This window comes from Bos javanicus, chromosome 20, assembly GCF_032452875.1.
Source record: "Bos javanicus breed banteng chromosome 20, ARS-OSU_banteng_1.0, whole genome shotgun sequence".
NCBI classification, from domain to species: Eukaryota; Metazoa; Chordata; class Mammalia; order Artiodactyla; family Bovidae; genus Bos; species Bos javanicus.
In genome coordinates, this window is record NC_083887.1 from 71,289,107 (window position 1) to 71,309,657 (window position 20,551).

Here is a 20,551-nt window from a genome sequence, read left to right on the forward strand (position 1 = left end):
CCTGCCCTGCTCAGAGGCGCGTATCCAGTGTCGATGGGCACAGAAATTGGAACGGCATGCCCATCTGTCCACATTGTGTGTGTGTGTGTGTGTGTGCGTGTGTATATGTACGTATGTGTCTGTGGTGTGTATACGTGCATGTGTGTAGTGTGTGTGTGCATGTCTATGTGTGTGTATGTGTGTGTATGTGTGTGGGTTTGTGTATGTGTGCGTATGTGTGTCAGAGAAGGCAATGGCACCCCACTCCAGTGCTCTTGCCTGGAAAATCCCATGGATGGAGGAACCTGGTGGGCTACAGTCCATGGGGTCGCTAAGAGTCTGACATGACTGAATGACTTCCCTTTCGCTTTTCACTTTCTTGCATTGGAGAAGGAAATGGCAACCCACTCCAGTGTTCTTGCCTGGAGAATCCCAGGGACGGGGAGCCTGGTGGGCTGCCGTCTATGGTGTTGCACAGCGTTGGACACGACTGAAGCGACTTAGCAGCAGCAGTGTATGTGTGTGCGTGTATTTTTTCTCAATGGGTGAAAAGTTCAGATCACTTTTTCTGTGGGTTTTCAGGGTTTCCGTCCAAGCAGGAGCATCTGGTCAGAGGTTAGCCTGTGTCTTATCCACCCTTGGTCCAAATTATTAAGGTTTTCTAGTAGCCATACAGGAATGTGGCAGAGGATTAGGACTCCGAGTCCCAAAGGGCAGAGTTTTGTTGTTGTCGTCATTAAGGGTCACCTGGCTCCTTGGAACCTTCCTGCCCCGCTGGCCCCACAGCTGCCAAAGACAACTGTGATCTGAGACCCGCCGTGAACGTCTACTTTGGGGAGATGTTTGGCTGAAGAGCAAACTCTGAGCCTGAGTTGAAACCAGCCTGCTGTCTTGGCAGGGGGTGTGCTGGGGTCGGCTGGCACTGGCCACACCTGGCCCTGGACCTGACGACCCTGCAGTGCTGGCCTCTTCAGAGGGGCCCCCAACCAGTGGTCACCAGATGTGGCCCCATGGAGCCTGGCCGGGGCAGGAGGCACAGGTTTCTGGGAATAGCAGCTGGGACTGGCAGGGCGGCCCTCCGTGCAGCTTACTCGGGGCTCATTGGGGCTTTTGAGGTGCAGGAGCAGAGGCCACGCGCAGCCCGGGAGAAGCGTGGCCTCACAGCAGCCCAGCAAGCAGGGGACTCAGGCTGCACCATGGTTCTGGCTCTGGGCGGACTTTGTAACTCAGCTCCCAGATGCCAAGTGGCAAGAGGGAAAGGAGAGGACACGCCATCATCTGTGGACTCAGTGAGCCCCTGGCAGGCCAGGCGAGAGCCCAGGCCTTTCTGTGACGGCATCACTCCAAGGGAGCAGCACAGACTCCTGGGTCCAGGCCCACTGAGCCTGGCGTCCAGGTGGGGCCCGGGGCCCGCAGGGAGGGCTCTGGGCCAGGCTGAGGCATGGGAGCAGGCCGTGAAGGAAGAGACGCATCCCTCCGTCCCTGGTGGGCAGCCAGCTGGACACGCGTGTGCAGGGAGCAGGTGCGGCGAGGCCTGGGCTCCTGGGCTTCTGCCTGTCTCCCCGTCAGGGACCCTCCCATTCTGGGCTCGGAGGGCCCTCTGGGGGGTCGAGAGCCTGCAAACCTCAGGGAGACCAAGCTCAGGCCTCCTGCTGATGGGCAGGGCGGGGCCGGAGGGTTTCCAGGAAGCGCGGCCCCTACTCTGGCCCCCCCAGCCCGAGCTCACAGGCAGTCTCCTGCGTGGGCACCTTGGGCCATGCAGCTGGCAGCCCCCATGTGGGCTGGGAACCGTGTCCCGTGGAAACAATGAGGCACCAGCCTCCTGGCCTCTGAGATCGTCCGTGAAGGCAGGACCCCACCCTGTCTTCCTGGGTGGCCGCCCTCACAGGACTCCCATGAAAACTATCAGAGAAAGAAGTGGGACCTCATCCTGACATCCAGATGACCTGCTGCTGCCACGGTGCCCGAGCCCAGGAGGCCTGCGGGCTCCTGGGGGACACCCAGCGGGTCCTCAGGGCCTCAGGGCCCATTCTGCCCCACTGGCTGAGACCTGAGGCTCCCTGGGCCTCAGAGCAGGGCCCACTCCTGCCCCACTGTGCCTCAACCAGACCCAGAGAGGACTGTCCTGGGGAAGAGAGATAGACCTTCTGAGATCCAGCATCTAGCCCCCAAATGTCACAGGTCGCCAGTGAGGAGTCAGGCTGAGGACAGGGTGTGGGGCTCTGGGATCGGAACCTAGGTCCCAGGGGGCTAGGGCGCGTCGGCCAGGCTGTTTGCTGGCTGGACCTCGTGGACCACACCCTGTGCTCTGCCTCCTCCCTGACCCCGCTGCTCCTGGGTCCTCGCATCTCAGGAGACAATCCTTAGAATACAAAAGAAGACTTCTTAATAAACAGAACTTTGTTTTCCAGTCACACAATCATGTCCGACTCTTTGCCACCTCATGGACTGTAGCACACCAGGCTTCCCTGTCCATCACCACCTCCTAGAGTTTACTCAAGCTCATGTCCACTGGTCAGTGATGCCAAACAACCATCTCAGCCTCTGTTGTCCTCTTCTCCTCCTGCCTTCAATCTTTTCCAGCATCAGGGTCTTTTCCAATGAGTCAGCTCTTCTCATAAGGTGGCCAAAGTATTGGAGTTTTAGCTTCAGCATCAGTCCTTCCAATGAATATCCAGGCTTGATTTCCTTTAGGATTGACTGGTTTAATCTCCTTGCTATCCAAGGGACTCTCAAGAGTCTTCTCCAACACCAAAGTTCTAAAGCATTAATTCTTCGGCACTCAGCCTTCTTTATGGTCCAACTCTCACATCCATACATGACTACTGGAAAAACCATAGCTTTGACTCTATGGACCGTTGTAGGCAAAGTAATCTCTTTGCTTTTTCATACACTGCCTAGGTTTGTCAGAGCTTTCCTTCCAAGGAGCAAGCATCCTTTAATTTCATGGCTGCAGTCACCAACCTCAGTAATTTTGGAGCCCAAGAAAATAAAGTCTGTCCCTGTTTCCACTGTTTCCCCATCTATTTGCCATGAAGTGATGGGACCAGATGCCATGATTTAGTTTTTCAAATATTGAGTTTTAAGCCAGCTTTTTCACTGTCCTCTTTCACCCTCATCAAGAGGCTCTTTAGTTCTTCGTTTTCTTCCATGAGGGTGGTGTCATCTGCATTTCTGAGGTGATTGATTTCTCCTGGAAATCTTGATTCCAGCTTGTGATGCATCCAGCCCAGCATTTTGAATGATGTATTCTGCATATACTTTACATCAGCAGGGTGACAATATACAGCCTCCATGTACTCCTTTCCCAATTTTGAATCAGTCTGTTGTTCCATGTGGCCGGTTCTAACTGTTGCTTCTTGATGTATATACAGGTTTTGCCAGAGGTAGGTAAGGTGGTCTGGTATTCCCATCTCTTTAAGAATTTTTTTGTTGGGATCCACAATAGTTTGTTGTGATCCACACAATCAAAGGCTCTGGTATAATCAATGAAGCAGAAGTAGATGGTTTCTGGAATTCTCTTGCTTTTTCTATGATGGATGTTGACAATTTGATCTCTGGTTCTTCTGTGTTTTCTAAATCCGGCTTGTACATCTGGAAGTTTTCTGTTCATATACTGTTGAAGCCTAGCTTGGAGAATTTTGAGTGTTACTTTGCCAGCATGTGAAATGAGTGCAATTGTGTGGTAGCTGGAACAGTCTTTGGCATTGCCTTTCTTTGGGACTGGGATGAAAACTGACATTTTCCAGTGCTGTGGCCACTGCTGAGTTTCCCAAATTTGCTGGCATATTGAGTGCAGCACTTTCACAGCATCATCTTTTAGGATTTGAAATAGCTCAGCTGGAATTCCTTCACTAGCTTTGTTTATAGTGATGGTTCCTAAGGCCCACTTGACTTCACATTCCAGGATGTCTGGCTCTAGGTCAGTGATCACAGTATTGTGGTTATCTAGGTCATTAAGATATTTTTTGTACAGTTCTTCTGTGTAATCTTGCCATCTCTTCTTAATATCTTTTGCATCTGTTTGGTCCATACCATTTCTGTCCTTTATTGTGCCCATCTTTGCATGAAATGTTCCCTTGGTATCTCTAATTTTCTTGAAGAGATCTCTAGTCTTTCGCATTCTATTGTTTTCCTCTATTTCTTTGCACTGATCACTGAGGAAGGCTTTCTTATCTTTCCTTGCTATTCTTTGGAACCCTGCGTTCAGATAAGTATATCTTTCCTTTTCTCCTTGCCTTTCACTTCTCTTCTTTTCTGAGATATTTGTAAGGCCTCCTCACATAACCATTTTGCCTTTTTGCATTTCTTTTTCTTGGGGATGGTTTTGATCACTGTCTCCTGTATAATGTTACAAACCTCCGTCCATAGTTCTTTAGGCACTCTATCAGATCCAATCCCTTGAATCTACTTCTCACTTCCACTGTATAATCGTAAGGGATTTGATTTAGGTCATACCTGAATGGTCTAGTGGTTTTCCCTTCTTTTTTCAATTAAAGTCGAATTTTGAAGGAGTTTTGATCTGAGCATGAGTGAAAAAGAGAACTATCTCAAACACCCATCTCTTCTGTCAATATTCCAATTATTTTGAAATCAGACTTAACACAAGATTCTTACCACTTTCTCCTTGGAGTCTTAAAACAAAGGAGAAGTGGCCCCAATAGTGGGACCTTCCTTGAGGTCCTGGCAGGGCTGATGGGCAAGGGGGCCGAGGGGTCTGACTGTTCGTGGGCAGACCTTTGGAGTCCTGCTGTCCCCAAGCACATGACTGTTGTGGTGGGGGTGACTGCAGCTGGGGCGCCCTGGAGTGCCTGGCCTTATAGGCTGTCTTCCTGGAGGGCAGGGGGACATCCTGCATGGGGGTACTCCCATGCAGATACGGTGGGGCTTCAGGCAGGGTGGGGGTCCAGGGCACCAGATACAGCATGGGGGGTGAGGTCAGAAGGGGTCCGTGGGGCCTGGGGCGTGGGGGCTCTGCTCACCTGGCCTCTGTCAAAGCAGCCACGCAGCCCCTCCAGCCTGACTCTACCATGGGGACTCCCTGTGAAAGGGGGCCATTTTCTGAGCAGGAGGCAGGAGACCTCTGAGGACGGTGTCCCAGGGCTGGGTGGACTAGCAGGGCCTCTCAGCTGCATGAGCACGGGCGGGAGGGAGGTGGCCACAGCCCCAGGTTGGGGGCCTTGTTTCCTGAGCTCAAGTCCTCTCCGTGGAGCCAGGCTGGCCCCCTGACTTTCGCTCCCCCCACAGGCTTCCACCTGTCCCACAAGGTCACCAGTGTGGTCCCTGAGAGTGCCCTGCTCATCGTGCTGGGCCTGTTGCTGGGCGGCATTGTCCTGGCAGCCGACCACATCGCCTCCTTCTCACTCACGCCAACGGTGTTCTTCTTCTACCTGTTGCCGCCCATCGTGCTGGACGCCGGCTACTTCATGCCCAACCGGCTCTTCTTCGGCAACCTGGGCACCATCTTGCTGTACGCGGTCATTGGCACCGTGTGGAACGCAGCCACCACTGGGCTGTCCCTCTACGGTGTCTTCCTCAGTGGCCTGATGGGTGAGTGGGTACCACCACCCGCCCGGGGGTGGGGTGCTCTTGGAGGGTCCTGGGGGTCCTCGGGGTAGGCTCCCAGAAGCTGCGTCTAATAAAGCACAAGACAAAGAACACAGACTTAAAAGGAGAGTGAGTGTAGGGGTCATTCAGAGATGTCACCAGTGGCCACTTAACCCTCCTGGGTTTTAATTCATCAACAGCCAGTCCACGCCCGTCCTCAGGCCGAGGCATGTGTCCTGCTTGGGAATGAAGTCTGGTCCGACCAGGTTGGCTGGTGGGTGGGGTGTTGGGAACGAGCCGGCTGCTGTCCCTCCCCCTTGACAGGGAGGTCGGGTCCAGCCACAGACCCCAGGGAAGGAGGAGGCGACCTCTGGCAGAGGGCAACACCTGAGCCCCACGCCCGTGGAGCCCAGGTAAACCTGCCCCTGCGCAGAAGGTTGGGTATCGTTTCTACTCAATCCAGCGGGGAGAAGGCGGGCAAGCCTCTCCTCCATCATGTGGGATCTGTGTCTGCGGCTCTTCCCCTGCCTGTGTTTCCTGCCAGTTGGTTACTAACCTCAGCCCTGGCGTACCTCTGAGGTGCACCCCACCCACCTGGGAGTCGGTCATTATCCACCCGGGAAATGAGCAGGTGGGGCCCTGCTCACTGAGGCTGTGGATACGTGCCGAATGGCACGGCCCTGAACTCAGCCTGGTTCCCATGTGCCTCTGGGCTCCACGGGCTGAGCTCCCGGTGTTGGGGGTGACAAGGGAGGTGGGGGTGCTGGCACCTCCCTGGGCAGCAGTCTCGGCTCAGCTTTGGCCTCAAACACTTCCACCAGCTGAACCAGACAAGGGACAGGCCCTCTGACAGAAGAGTATGCACCCCCAGCACTCCCAGTGGGGCTCACGACCTCCCTTGAAATCACAGACAAAGAAGACACATTGAGAAACACATTGAGGGCTAAGGCACCCCATCTGCAGGAGTCACCTAGGACTTTGTCCTCACCTCTGGACAGTGCGGGCTTCCTCAAGTCCCCACAGCCATCCAGCACCACCCCCAAGCCCAGCCATGGAAGCCCTGCAAGGCTGGTGTAATGCCAAACACACCTGGCCAGTTCTCCCCAATGCCCGGGCCACAGGGGCCACGCAGGTGACATTAGACTGCCATCCCTGGTGGAGCCCTCAGGTAGTTGGGACAGCCTAAGGCCACTTCTGGCCCCCAGGCCCAAGGGAACGTTCTGGGGTTTGGCTCCCTGAGGGGCCACAGCCGTCTGAGGCCTGTGCTCCGTCCTTGGGATGGAGTGGTCACGGCTGGGTGTCAGCCAACGTCATGGAGCAGGGCAGCGCCCAGGGGACACCCGGAGCCCGGCCCTGCAGCCGGTGGACAGGGATTGGTCTCTGCTGTCAGCCCACTCCCGGCTCTGAGGTCTGCCCCAAGGCTGGGGCACACCGCCAAGGAAGGGTCAGCCTGGGTGGCCACAGGTGGGCCAGGCAGCAGACGTCCTAGGGGCATCTGGGCACAGCAGCCCAGTACCCAGAAACCCCGGGCCACCAAGAGGCCCCACGGGTGGGCAAGGCCGAAGTGGGGGAGGGTCCTGGAACACGCAGTCCAGCAGCCGTGAGCCCACAGTCCCGTCCCGGGGACCTTCCTGGCAGGGCCGGTGCAGGGAGGACTGGCCCTCCAGGGAGGAGGGCTCCCCCTGACGGTCCACTCGTCTTGCAGGAGACCTGAACATCGGGCTATTGGATTTCCTCCTGTTCGGCAGCCTGATCGCCGCTGTGGACCCGGTGGCTGTGCTGGCCGTGTTTGAGGAGGTGCACGTCAATGAGGTGCTGTTCATCATCGTCTTTGGGGAGTCCCTGCTCAACGACGCTGTCACCGTGGTGAGTGCCCAGCAGGATGCACCTCCTGGTCCTGCTTCAGGGTCTCACTGCTGGCATCCCAGCTTCAGCTGCAGACCAGGTGTCTGCCCTTGACTGTGGAGTTGTGGGTGGTCACGGTGTCATGGAGATCAAGGAGGGGAACTCAGCCAGGCCCAGTGTGCCCGCGGCCTGAAGGTTGGCGGTCCATGTCGGCTCTGGGTAGCCCAGAGAAAAGGGCAGCCTGTCCGGATATCAGAGGCCATCCTCCCCATGCTGGCCATGGGCTTTGGAGCAGTGAGGTCCCAGGGGCAGCACAGAGGGCCGGTCAGCGGTGTGGCTGAGCACCTGCCTGGGGTCTCCTCAGCCCTGCAGGTTCGCAGACTTAGTGGGCATCCAGTCTCCTCTTTGCTCTAAAAGCCCTTCAGCCTCCATGTCCTATAAACGCGTGAACTTCTGCTCAAGCCAGGAAGCTCCTCCCTGGCTCCTATGAGGCTCGTCTTCCTTACGAAGGAGGAAGCGGGAGAAGCAGGGCGCTGTGCTCTGCTCCCCCAATCTTCACAGCTGTGGCATCCCTCCCACACAGTCCCCATGCAGCAACACCACCAGATTTCCTTCCATAAACACAGCTTTGCGATCTGCCCCGTGAGGGCCTTCTCCCCCCTGGAGAGCACAGACCTGGAGACACAGAAACATTTCTTCCCAAGGGCCCAACAGTCCCCTGACCCGGGTCGCCCCCAGGTCCCTCCCCTGGACATGGAGCCAGTGCATCCTTCAGGAGCTTTGCTCAGAGCACAGCGGGCTCCTCCCACACACACAGCCCCGCAGCCTTGGATGAGGTGTTTGGCATTTATCGCCACGTCATAGCAGGATGAGGTTTGAATGTCAACAGGCAAAGATGCCAGGGGTGCCTCCCCACTGACGGGGGCCACATAACGGCAAAGTCACTGCAAATGAAACTCTGGGTGTGTCTTGGGAAGCAAACTAAAGATCATCACAGCAGGCTGGCTTTGTGGCCGCCCTGCTTCACTGAGGGCGGGAAAGGCCAGGTTTTCTCTGAGAGTTCTTGTTCCTCCCAGACTGTCCTCCCGCCCCAGACCCCACACTACTGCCCCAGATGAGTTTCCCCCAGCGGTTTTCAGTTTCCCTTCAGATTGCTGCCATGGTCTCCTCACTCGGCCCAAGTCTCACTAGGCCTGGGGCTCAAGACGGGGAGGAGTCAGTGCTGACCGCAGGCTGACGGGGTCCTGTCTGTCTCTGTCCCCGCAGGTCCTGTACAACGTGTTTGAATCTTTTGTGACACTGGGTGGTGACAAGGTGACTGGCGTGGATTGCGTGAAAGGAATAGGTGTGTGGCTGGCGGGTTGTGTTCCAGCGGGGAGCCAGGGCCAGTGTCTTCTCCGGAACATGGACCCCGTGGGGCAGCATCTGTGCCAGGCTGGAACCCACAGCCTGTGCAGGGAAACATGCTTCCATTTCAAAGTCTCGGTGACAGGCCCCCTCCCTCCCCGGCAGGTTCCACTAATCTGGTTTCCCAGGCCCCAGCCACCCTGGGCGGCGAGGATCATTGCCCCCACAGACCCACGGGAGGACGTGGATCCTGTTTCCGGGGTCCTGGGAATCCCTCTGGGCAGGGACAGTTACAGATGGCATTCCTGGGAGCCCAGGGCCTGGTCCTTGCTGTCAACCCCCCAGCAATGCTGCTGGTCTCAGCGCTGCCCCCGCGGTGGGGCAGCTGGGCCTCATTTGGTGCAGTGCTCTCCCCTCCCCGTGGAGCCAGAGCCTCTGTCCGCTGAAAGAATCAGCCTCTTGTTTGCTGAGCTGCTGGTGCCTCTGGGGTCACCCGGGACCTCAATGGGGAACGGTCAGTCAGTCAGGCCAGCTCGCCCACGCCGCAGCCACAGAGGGCCGCTCAGAGGCCAGCGGCACTCCTTGTCCTTGCAGTGTCCTTCTTCGTGGTGAGCCTGGGGGGCACGCTGGTGGGCATCGTGTTCGCCTTCCTGCTCTCCCTGGTGACACGCTTCACCAAGCACGTGCGCATCATCGAGCCTGGCTTTGTGTTTGTCCTCTCCTACCTGTCCTACCTCACATCTGAGATGCTGTCCCTGTCGGCCATCCTGGCGTGAGTGCCCCCTCACTGGCCGGCCACCCACCAGCCGCTGCGTGCCCGGCGGACCTGCCCAGGGGAGGCCTGGCCACTTACCCGGGCGGGCGGGAACTCCCTATGGGGGAGAAGAATTTGATCTATTTAGTCTTTTAATTAAGGAGTTGGCGTCTTCATAGAGCGGTCCAGGGGCTGCAGCGCCTGCTCTGCCCCCACACAGCCCTTCCCAGGGCTCTGACCCTCAGAGCTGCCCCCCTTCCCTCCAGTGTGGGACCCAGGCCCCCAGAGGCCCACAGACAGTGTCAGGGTAGCCAGTCCAGGGCACCAAGGCCCTAGGAGGAGCCCTGTGCTCACAAAGAGGAGTGCTGATGAGTAGCAGGGGATGCTTGCCCCGGATGCAGGGGCCCCAGGGTGCTGCCTTCCGGGAGACGGGCTTGAGCCCCACGGGGTCTGGTGGGAGCTTAGCCCTGGCCTGAGCGCTCATGGCAGGCTGTCCTGTGTGCAGCATCACCTTCTGTGGCATCTGCTGTCAGAAGTACGTGAAGGCCAACATCTCAGAGCAGTCAGCCACCACGGTGCGCTACACCATGAAGATGCTGGCCAGTGGGGCCGAGACCATCATCTTCATGTTCCTGGGCATCTCGGCTGTGGACCCTCTCATCTGGAAGTGGAACACAGCCTTCGTGCTCCTGACGCTGCTCTTCATCTCCGTGTACAGGGCCATAGGTGAGGGTGTGCAGAGCATGGGGGGTGACGGAAGGACAATGGGGAATGATGGGGGGATGATGATGATGGGCGGATGAGGGGACGAAAGGAGGGTGATGAGGGTAGTGGGGACAATGAGGGGGATGATGGGGATGATGGAGGGTGATGGGATGGGGGGACGATGGAGGGTGACAGAGGGGTGAAGGGACATAGTCAGCCAACAGCAGGGATTGGCCACGGGGAGTCTACAGAACCAGGGACACACATTGGCCCCCAGCCCCCAGCCCTATAGCACAGTGAATGACAGGTTCAGGAGACCTTGGGGAACCTAAGGCTGGCCAGGACATTGGTCACCCTCAGTGAATGGACAGGCCTTCTCAGTCTTATAGCCTCATCACTGAAATAAGACCATCTTGAGGTACAAGTGGAAGATTCCAGAAGCCAGGGGAACCCATGTGGCTTCCCACTGACTTATTCTGGATGTGGTCACTTGGGGACAGTGTCAGTCACCATGGCACATGAGAGGCAGGAGCCCCTGCGGCCCCACCCAGCCCTGGTCCCTGGTCCCTGGTGTGCAGTGCTGACCCAGGGCTGGGGAGGGGAGAAGGCAGTCGGGTGACCCCCACCTACTCTGGCTGCAGTCGCTGGACTGAGGGCTCAGGGAAACAGAGGCCCTGTGGTTGGGTGGCCTCTTGTCCTGGAGCTGCTGGGCAGTCACATACATGGTCACACTGAGACCTAGGAATTTCTAGAGCAGCTGGAGCACAGCTTGGGGTGCAGAGGCAGGTGGGGGCCCAGAGAGCTCCAAAGAGGACAAGGGACCTGTGGGCGGGGCTATGGTGGTGCCTCCTGGTCCAGCTCTCTTGCTTGCTCGCTTGTGGGAGGAGGCAGCTTCCCAGTGTGACTCCTCCCCCACTGCGGCTGCAAGGGGTGATGGCAGGGACAGAGGTGCGGCATCTCCCCCAAGTGCTGAGTGCACGCTGCACCCCACAGGGGTCATCCTGCAGACCTGGATTCTGAATCGGTACCGGATGGTGCAGCTGGAGATCATAGACCAGGTGGTCATGTGCTATGGCGGCCTCCGAGGAGCTGTGGCCTATGCCCTGGTGGTCCTCCTGGACGAGAACAAGGTCAAGGAGAAGAACCTGTTTGTCAGCACCACCATCATTGTCATCTTCTTCACCGTCATCTTCCAGGTACAGGTGGTGGAGAGGCCTCACCCTCCCAGGTGCCAGGCCTAACTGGGTTGATAATTTTAGTAACTAGGTGCAGTTTTGTAGGTTTTCATGTGGCCCCACAGGAGGTACAGCACGATTTGGCCTCAAAACCTCCTTCCTTGGCCGTTGCTGGTTAACAGAGCCCCAGTTAATGTTTCATTGACCAGGAAGGAAAGGGGCCCGCTTTGCCTGGCTCTTGGCTACTCTAAGGAGCTGGCCAGGGGCGTCCAAGGACGTCCAGTGACCCGCAGGTGGCAGGGCCTCCTCTGCCAGGAGGTGGGCACAGATCACCTGGGTCCTGGCCAAGGGGTGGCCCCTTCTGCCCCTTTGGGGTAGGTGGGCTCGGGATCAGTGGGCCACAGTGGGGTGTGGGTCTGGGGTGAAGCCTGGCTCAGCCTCAGGATCAGGGTGCCTATCTTCCAGGGCCTGACCATCAAGCCCCTGGTGCAGTGGCTGAAGGTGAAGAGAAGTGAACAGCGAGACCCCAAGCTCAACGAGAAGCTGCACGGCCGGGTAGGGAGAAGGGCCGAGGCAGGAGGGAGGAGAAGGAAGGGGCTGTCCAGGTGACGCTGACCCACTTGCCTCTCCTTCCAAAGGCTTTCGACCACATCCTCTCGGCCATCGAGGACATATCAGGGCAAATTGGACACAATTATCTGAGAGATAAGTGAGTGGCTGCAGTGGCCCCTGACAAACTGAAACAGGAAAATTCAGAGGCACGTTCATCTCAGTTGTTAGTCCCCTTCTTCTTTAACCAGCGACTGTAGGACCCACAGGCTATAGAGCGAATCTCTGGCATCACCATGACCCTAACCCCACTGAACCCCAGTGACCTCAGAATACTGCCCTCGGAGGACCCAGAGCCACTCACCACCTTGTTCAGGTCCCCGCTTCTCCCCTCCTGCCCCCGGGGTCCCCCCAAGCCCCTTCTCCTAAATACCTCTGCTTCTCCTCCTGGGACTCCCCTTCCGCCTTCCTGCCCCTGGAGCCCCTTAAACCCCTTCTCCTCCTAGAATCCTACTTCTCCTCCTGGGACCCCATTCCCCCCTTTAAATCCCCCCCTCCTCCCATCTTCCTACAGGGTTATGCAGTCAGAGGAAATCTGCATGACCGCATTACAGAAGAAGGTTAATCCCACTTTCACGCACACACCATGACCCTGCCCTCGGACAGGAAGGTAGAGTGGCCACAGGGCCGTGAGGCAGCGTTCAGCGGCACATGGAGGGTCATCTCTTTCACTTCAAAGCTTGCCTGTGTGGCTGTCACAGTAAATAGAAACTGAGTATCCCACCCAGCAGCTACAATGCTGTGTCCACCACGAGTCTGGATGTTGCTAGGGTTCCATCCCAGGGCTTCACCCAGACCCCGCCAAGTGCTGACCACTATTGGTTTGACCCACTCGTCCTCGCAGGTGGTCCAATTTTGATAGGAAATTCCTCAGCAAAATCCTCATGAGAAGGTCGGCTCAGAAGTCTCGAGATCGGATTCTGAACGTTTTCCACGAGCTCAACTTGAAGGATGCCATCAGCTACGTGGCCGAGGTATTGGCCGTCTCGTCTGCTCTTTTGTAGGAGTGTGGGGGGAGGGCGGGAAGAGGCGAGACAGACCCGTGTGTGGACAGTGCTGGGGTCTGCACCCTGAGGCCTGGGCAGGGATGGGGGCAGCTGGTGGGCGACACACGGTCTTCTTGTTGCCCCAGCTGCAGTTCACCTGAGCCCAAGGGCCCTCGGGCACCCTGAAAGTGGAGTTCACCACAGCTCCTGCTCTGCGGTGCTGGGTTGGAGGTCACAGACCCCAGTGAGCACAAGCTCCAGGCTCCAGCCGGGGCAAGTCCATGGGCGGAAGGCCTGTCTTCTGCACCTCCGACCAGCTGAGGAAGTTCAGAGCAGGAATCCCAGCCCCTCTGACCACAAGCCTTTGAGGCCTCGCTGCCTCCCTGGGGCTGGGAAGGTGGGTGGTGACCCCTGCTGGCTGCATCCTCTCCTGGGGACCCTCTATGGCTCCCAGTCCCCACTGGTGACAGGCTCCCAGCAGGGCACCAGCCTCCCTTCCCCCCCTGCCGCCTGCCACCTTGGTGCCTATGATGCAGCCTGTGGGCTCCTCTGCACCGCGGTTGTGCCCGTGAGCAATGCCCACAGCACCAGCTTTGCCATAGCAGGTTGGCCCTCACCTGGCTGCCCTCCCCAGCTCCACCGTCTCCCTGGAGGGCCAGCTGCTCTCCTAGGGCACCTCACTCGGCAGCGTGCCCTCCATGCCTGTGGACTCTGCTCTGCCTGGTTTTCGTCTGTCTCTGGAGGCTGGGGTTTTTCTTCTGGGGAAAACTAGGGCAGCTGGTTTGGAGCCCCCATGGGGACAGGGCCTCTTCTCCCATCCCGTGGGGATTCCCCACGCTTCCCAAAGCACCAAGTCCTTTGCACAAGCCTCTGTGAGCCTCCCAGCTCCAGCGAGGCCTCCACCGTGGTTTCTGGGGTCTTGGCTCTCCCAGGTGCCTCGGGGTCAGTGAACAGCACCCCAGGGTGGGGCTCCCGGGGGCCAGGCCAGTGACTGACAAGGCCACCTCCTCTTGCAGGGAGAGCGCCGTGGGTCCCTGGCTTTCATCCGTTCCCCCAGCACAGACAACATGGTCAACGTGGACTTCAGCACCCCACGCCCCTCCACTGTGGAGGCCTCTGTCTCCTACCTCCTGTAGGTCCCCAGAGTCGCTGTGGGCCAAGGTCTTTCCAGGCTCCCCGACCAAGCCACAGGCATGGCCATTGGGCCTCTTGGGGCTGCCCACGTGGGAAACAGGGCCAGAGCCGGTGGCGTCTGTCACCTGTCGTGTCAGTTGGCTGGCTGGAGTGAGGCAGTAAGCCAGGGTCCAGCAGCCTACTTAAGGAGCACCCCCTCCCCCACCACCAAAGACAGGGGTGCTGGTCCCAGACTCCAGGCCTCCAGCCTCTGTCCTGCCAGTGCTGGGCAGTTCTGGGCATCACTGCTGGTGCTTTGGAGGGCAGGCACGCTGCGGGGTCAGTCTTAAACCGGAGGCGGAGAAGGTCTCACGGGATGACCCCAGGCCCCAGAGGTGCAGGCGGGAGGGCAGGTGGTTGTGCCCACTTGCTCACCAAGGCCCCCGCAGGAGGGAGAACGTCAGCGCTGTGCGCCTGGACATGCAGTCCCTGGAGCAGCGGCGGCAGAGCATCCGGGATGCGGAGGACATGATCACCCACCACACGCTGCAGCAGTACCTGTACAAGCCCCGGCAGGAGGTGGGTGTGCCCTCGCCAGAGCCGGCACCCCACCCGTCCTGCCCCAGGGCAAAGCACGTCCCTACTTAGTGCAGGTTGCTCCTGGGAGACTAGGGGTTCAGGTCTGCATCCGGGGGCAGCCCAGGCCCTGCGGACACGACCAGCTCACCCTAACCACCCTGCCTCCCCCACCCCCCCTGCACAGTACAAACATCTCTACAGCCGGCACGGGCTGACCGCAGATGAGGACGAGAAGCAGGACACCGAGATCTTCCACAGGACCATGCGGAAGCGCCTGGAGTCCTTCAAGTCGGCCAAGCTGGGGATCAACCCCCACAAGAAGGCCGCTAAGCTGCTCAAGAGGGACCGTGCCCAGAAGCGGGTGAGAGGGCACACTTGGGCAGGCACTACCGAGGGGGCACCCTGGCGGCAGGGCAGAGGCCTCCCTGGGGTGGACAGGCAGATCAGACAGGACCCAGAGCTGTGAGCGGTTTCCTTCTGCTCCTCAGAGAAACAGCAGCATTCCCAATGGGAAACTGCCGATAGTGAGCTCCCTGCAGGACTTCACCATTAAGGAGAAAGGTAGGCTGGGCCATGGCTGGACGCTGGTCAGCAGGAGCTGAGGGGCACCTGAGGGCAGCCGGTGCCGACAGCTGTACTTCCAGGAAGCCCGCCCCCTCAGCACCAGGGCCGTCCCCACAGGCTGCAGCCACTCTGGGGGCAGGGCCGCGACCTGGGCTTCCCATCCCCTTCCTCTGTGGCCCGCCCCCTTCTCCAGTTGCCCCTGCCCCTCCTCGAGAAGACCGAGCGTGGTCCTCTCTGCCCAGCTCCATCGTGGTGTGGCCAGGTGGGCACCACGGTCCACTGAGCTGCCCAGAGGTGGGGGGTGGGGGGCGGGTGGCAGTGAACGGGTCCGGGGCAGTTGTTCAAGGGCTCGGACGAGGTCATCTGCGCTTCCAGCCTGTGCCCTTACGCTGTCCCTTCCCTGTCACCAGATTTGGAACTCTCAGACACTGAGGAAGCCCCCAACTATGATGATGAGATGAGTGGCGGGATCGAGTTCCTGGCAAACATCGCGCAGGACACAGCGACAGACTCCCCCTCAGGTGAGGGGGCACGGCCCTCCGCTACCCACAGGTGATCCCTGGCGGGAGGCCCAGGCGGTGTGCGGGCACAGGCAGAGGCCTCCGCTCTGAGAGAGGAGAGCGAGAGCCGGCGCAGGGCCTGAACCCCAGAGGCCCGAGACCTTCCAGGTGACCTTCCGTGAGGCCGAGGACGAGCTGCTGTCTGACCCAGGGCCGCTGCCTCCCTCTCTGCCCTTCCGGTGAGCGAGGGAAGCTGACGACCGCCGCCCTCTCTCCTAGGAATTGACAACCCTGCGTTTTCCCCGGAGGAGAGCCCGGGCGTCCTCTCTGGGGTGCCGCCCTGGCTGTGTCCCGGGGAGGCAGTGGTGCCCTCCCAGAGGGCCCGCCTGCAGATCCCCCACTCCCCCGGCAACTTCCACCGCCTGGCGCCCTTCCGCCTCAGCGGCAAGTCCGTGGACTCGTTCCTGCTGGCCGACGGCCCCGAGGAGCAGCCGCACGCCGCCCCGCCCGAGTCCACACACATGTAACTGGCCCGCCGGCCCCCGCTCTGTCCCCCGCTCCTCTCAGCGCCGCCTCAGCCCCGCGCGTCGCTCTCTCAACCGCCGCCTCCGCTTCACTCTGCTCTCACCAGCCTCAGCCTCTCTTCCAGCCGCGCTTCTTTCTTCAGGCGCATCTGACTTCCTGCTTCTCCCGCGAGCGGGGGGCGGGGCGTCCCCGCTGAGTGAGGGTGTGAGGGTGCCGCTGTGTGAGGGTCCCTCTGTGTGAGGGTGTGAGGGTGCCGCTGTGTGAGGGTCCCTCTGTGTGAGGGTGTGAGGGTGCCGCTGTGTGAGGGTCCCTCTGTGTGAGGGTCCCGCTGTGTGAGGGTGTGAAGTCCGCACTATGTGAGGATGTGAGGGTCCCGCTGAGTGAGGGTCCCCGCTGTGTGAGGGTCGCCTGTTCCGGGCTGTCGGTTAGGAGAGCGCTGGCTCGGGGACCCTGGCACCGAAGGGCACGAGCTTTTCTCCCTCAAGGCCCGCGGCCCCGGAAAGCCCCGGAAGCGGGCTCGGCAGACACCCTCACTCGGAGGGCAGTGCAGCAGGCGGAGCAGGGAGGGGTCCCCGAGGCCCGGCTCGCCGCCTCAGGCAGGCGCCCGTCTTCTTCCCGCAGCTTCGCCTCCGGGCCTCGCACCCGACTTGGGCCTGGGGCGTGACCCCCGTTTCCTGACTAGGCGGGGGGCGTCGCGCCGCCCCGCGCTCACGCCGGCTCCTCCCGCAGGTGACACCGGCTCCGACGCGCCGCTGACCGGACGCTCGTCCGCGCCCGCCGTCGAGAAGCCCCCTCGCGCGCGCGCCTCCAGCCCGGCCCCGTCCAGCCCAGCCCCGCCCAGCCCCGTTCAGGCCCCGCCCACGCCGCGAAGCTCCGCGCCCGCGGCACCGCCCGAGCCCGATCCCGCGGCGGGGCCCGCGCAGGGGGCGGGGCCGGAGCGCCGCGGGCTGCTGGGCGCACACGCGCGGTCGGCGGCGGCACGCCGCGTACACAGCCGGCGCTCGTTCCAGCGGCCCCGCGCGCGCCGCCGCCCCGCGCTGCTCAAGCTGGCGTCGCTGCCGCCGTCATGCCACGCGCCGCCGCACGCGCTGGAGCAGGAGGAGACGCCGCTGTGACTGCTGGCCCGCCCCCCCCTCCGAGGTCTGCAGGCTTGACGTCGCCCCCGGGGGTGACCCCCACGGCCGCGCCCCTAGGGGCCTCCACTCCGCCACGGCCGCGCCCCCGGGGGGCCCCACTCCGCCACGGCCGCGCCCCCGGGGGGCTCCACTCCACCACGGCCGCGCTCCCCGGGGGCTCTGCCCCAATCACGGCCACCCTCCTAGGATCTGCACCCATTACCTCGCCCCAGGGGATGACCTTGACCCTCACGACCTCGCCTCTTAGGGGTTTCCACCTGCCCCTCCCAGCCGAGCCACCGTCACTGCCTGCCCCCACGCATGGTCTCCACTCCTGCCACAGCTGCCCATCTGGGGGTCTGCTCGCATGGCCGTATTTTCTTGGGGTTGTGCCCTCCGTAGCCTCACTCCCAAGGGGTCTTCTGGTGACCTGGAGTAGCCCTGGACAGTCACTGGTCCGGTTAGGTGCTGGGATGTACAGGAGCTGAACTCGGGACCAAATGAGCTGCAAGATCTGAGCCGAGGCATTCCCTGGGGTTCCTGTGGAGAGGCCTGCTGCGGGTGGGAAGTGGGCGTGAGCCTTCCCCACCGTCTGGGAGGCTCCCTTGTGGGCCCTCTGTCCACCTGTCCTGGATTTGAGCTGAGCCGGTATTTGTGTATTGCTGTTTCCATGGTCACCCCTGACTCAGGGACAGTTTCTGCTTCAGTTCCTGCCACCTGTGTCCATTCTCATCAGCTCTGCTGGGGAAACGACCCAGATGAGACTTGCCCACCGTGATACCCACCCAGGCTGGCCTCTCCCAAAGCCCCCCTGGACTGTCAGCCCCAGGGTGGGGGGAGCCCTGACCCCAGGGTGGGATGTGACTACTGACCAGGTCTTTGAACTACCTGTCACCTTAGGGACCGTAGGCACGGCTGCAGAAGCATCCTTTGTTTGCTCGTCCTTTTCATGTTGAGATTCCCAGAGCCTGATGCTTGCTCACCCAGCAGAGACCCAGCCTCAGAATGGGGGCCTCTGGGCACCAGGCCCCAAACTTCCCCAAGCCCCTGGTCTGTGGGCTGAGCTGCCTCACCTGATGCTGGACGATGACCCAGGCTGGGTTAGGGGTTGCAGTGACCCAGTGGGCAGGCCCACACAGCCCCAGCAGACATGTGGGCCTGTCAGCAAGCAGTCCTCTTTAGAGTCACAGCTGGCCCTTGGAGGCCCTGAGTCTGCTCACCACAGAGAGGGAATGAGGGGGATTGGACCCCCCCCACCACACCCACCCCACCCTCAGGGGCTCAGGTGCATGGCCTTGAACAGAGGCCTTGGTCCTCACCCGCTTCTCAGGAGGGTTTGGAGGCAGTCAAGGAGCAGAGGGTTGGGGCTCCCGGAAGCTTCTGTGCAGCATTTCAGCCCTGCTCAGGGAATTGTTCACTGTGCTGTGACCACGTCCTCTGTGCGTCCTTGCAGCCCCCCCCCGCCCCCCTGCCACTCCGACCATGGCAGTTCGCAGGGCCCCAGTGGCCCTGGTGTAAAGTCTACACGGAGCTGTTGAGGGAAACGGGGAGCAGCAGGGAGGGTGGCTGTGGCCCATGTAACCCAGAGACGGTCTGTAGGCTGATGTGCAGGTCTGCTCACCACCCGAGTTGCTTGCTCAGCTGTCACCGGGACAGGAGTGACGTGGTTTGCAATGCTTGTTCTCACATTCACAGCCACTTTGACCCACTCTCGAGTACAAGAGCCAGCCTTCATCTGTCCCACAAACCTGGCGGAAGGCACATTCTCCATCCACTTCTGCAGGGGTGGTTCGTCCGGAGCAGGTGGGCTGGTCCAGGCGCCACAGCCCAGCCGTCCAGCATCTCCAGCTGCCTTAACAACTCTCTTGGAGCGCTGGACCCAGATCTGGTTCCTCACTGCAGGGCCAGAGGTTGAGACAACCACTTGACACTGTAGACACTAAACTTCTGCCTGGCCGACCTCCCCTGGGCCAGCTGTGCCGTGGGCAGCAGGCACTGCCTGTTGTCAACGTGCACAGGCTGAGCAGTGTCCGAGGTTCCAGCGAGACATCCAGCCCGAGAGACTGTGTTTGGTCTGTGACACAGCGTTATAAACCGTAGTACTGTGGACACATTTCATAAATGAGAATCTGAGCTGTTCTTGTCATTGTAAAACAGAATGTAAACAGTCTTATGAATGTATTTCCTTAGGAAAACTGTTGTAAAATTTTTTATTAGGAAGATTATTTATTTAATACTGAACTTTGGCCGACTTTGTGATATAAAGTACACAAATTTAGGAGTCATTCTCTCACTTCTACATTTTCTTGAAAATAATTTTAGTGCAGTGCTCAATGAACTATTGATTTCTATTGTCAGAGGAGATTTAATGGAGAAATTTCATTGAAGCTGGAATGGGAATGTATTTTACATCATGAGTGGTGAAAATTGTGAATGCTGGTTTTGTGAATTTAACCCTGTCAAGCTGTGTGACCCTCATCACGACCACGTGCCTTAAAGCACTGCCCGTGTGCTGTCAAACGTGTCTGGGCAGAGCCCACCCAGATCCTGCAGCAGCCTGATCAAGTCTATTAAAAATATTACAAGATACTTTGGGTGAAAACTCTGTTTACAAGTGAGATCATATCAAGAAGGTCTTGAGGGGCCGCCTCTCCTGCAGGCATAGTATTCTGGCACTAAAATTAACATGCATGCGCCTCGTGTGTGTGTGAGTGAGGGTCATGTGGATGCATCTGTGTGTGTGCGTGTAAGGCTCAGGGTTAGTGCAGAGGCTGAGAGCACAGGCTGTGTGTATGAGTGAGGGTCATGTAGAGGCATCTGTGTGCGTGTGCGTGAGGCTTAGGGTTAGTGCAGAGGCTGAGGACACAGGCTGAGCACCAGATGTGTGTGTGTGTGTGTGTGTGAGGCTCAGGTCTGGTGCAGAGCCTGCAGGCAGAGCCTGAGTCTGGATGGGTGTGTGTGGGCGGTAGTCATGTGGATGTGCCTCTTTCCCAGCATCAGGGTCTTTTCAAATGAGTCAGCTCTTTGCATCAGGTGGCCAAATTATTGGAGAAGTATTGGAGTTTCAGCTTCAGCATCAGTCCTTCCAATGAATATTCAGGACTGATTTCCTTTAGAATGGACTGGTTGGATATCCTTGGAATCCAAGGGACTCTCAAGAGTCTTCTCTAACACCACAGTTCGAAAGAATTAATTCTTCGGCACTCAG

General features: G+C 59.3%; 1 protein-coding gene across 5 annotated transcripts in view; it reads left to right on the plus strand.

Annotated features, from left to right (window-relative positions):
- The window catches only part of SLC9A3 (solute carrier family 9 member A3), a 38,033-nt gene extending 18,101 nt beyond the window's left edge, over nucleotides 1-19,932 (plus strand). The window contains exons 2-17 of one of the 5 annotated variants that reach the window (XM_061393967.1): nucleotides 5,227-5,529; nucleotides 7,232-7,392; nucleotides 8,638-8,716; nucleotides 9,313-9,490; nucleotides 9,978-10,198; nucleotides 11,171-11,373; nucleotides 11,818-11,907; nucleotides 11,991-12,061; nucleotides 12,806-12,935; nucleotides 13,964-14,079; nucleotides 14,510-14,639; nucleotides 14,824-15,000; nucleotides 15,128-15,200; nucleotides 15,614-15,724; nucleotides 15,983-16,454; nucleotides 16,598-19,932. In XM_061393967.1, coding sequence (XP_061249951.1) covers nucleotides 5,227-5,529; nucleotides 7,232-7,392; nucleotides 8,638-8,716; nucleotides 9,313-9,490; nucleotides 9,978-10,198; nucleotides 11,171-11,373; nucleotides 11,818-11,907; nucleotides 11,991-12,061; nucleotides 12,806-12,935; nucleotides 13,964-14,079; nucleotides 14,510-14,639; nucleotides 14,824-15,000; nucleotides 15,128-15,200; nucleotides 15,614-15,724; nucleotides 15,983-16,230 — 2,291 coding nt within the window. In that variant the 3' untranslated portion in view covers nucleotides 16,231-16,454; nucleotides 16,598-19,932. Of the gene's footprint in view, nucleotides 1-5,226; nucleotides 5,530-7,231; nucleotides 7,393-8,637; nucleotides 8,717-9,312; nucleotides 9,491-9,977; nucleotides 10,199-11,170; nucleotides 11,374-11,817; nucleotides 11,908-11,990; nucleotides 12,062-12,805; nucleotides 12,936-13,963; nucleotides 14,080-14,509; nucleotides 14,640-14,823; nucleotides 15,001-15,127; nucleotides 15,201-15,613; nucleotides 15,757-15,982; nucleotides 16,455-16,517 lie in introns of those variants that run through there. The other 4 variants (XM_061393968.1, XM_061393969.1, XM_061393970.1 and 1 more) reach the window with 4 other exon arrangements.
- Nucleotides 19,933-20,551: the final 619 nt, after the last annotated feature.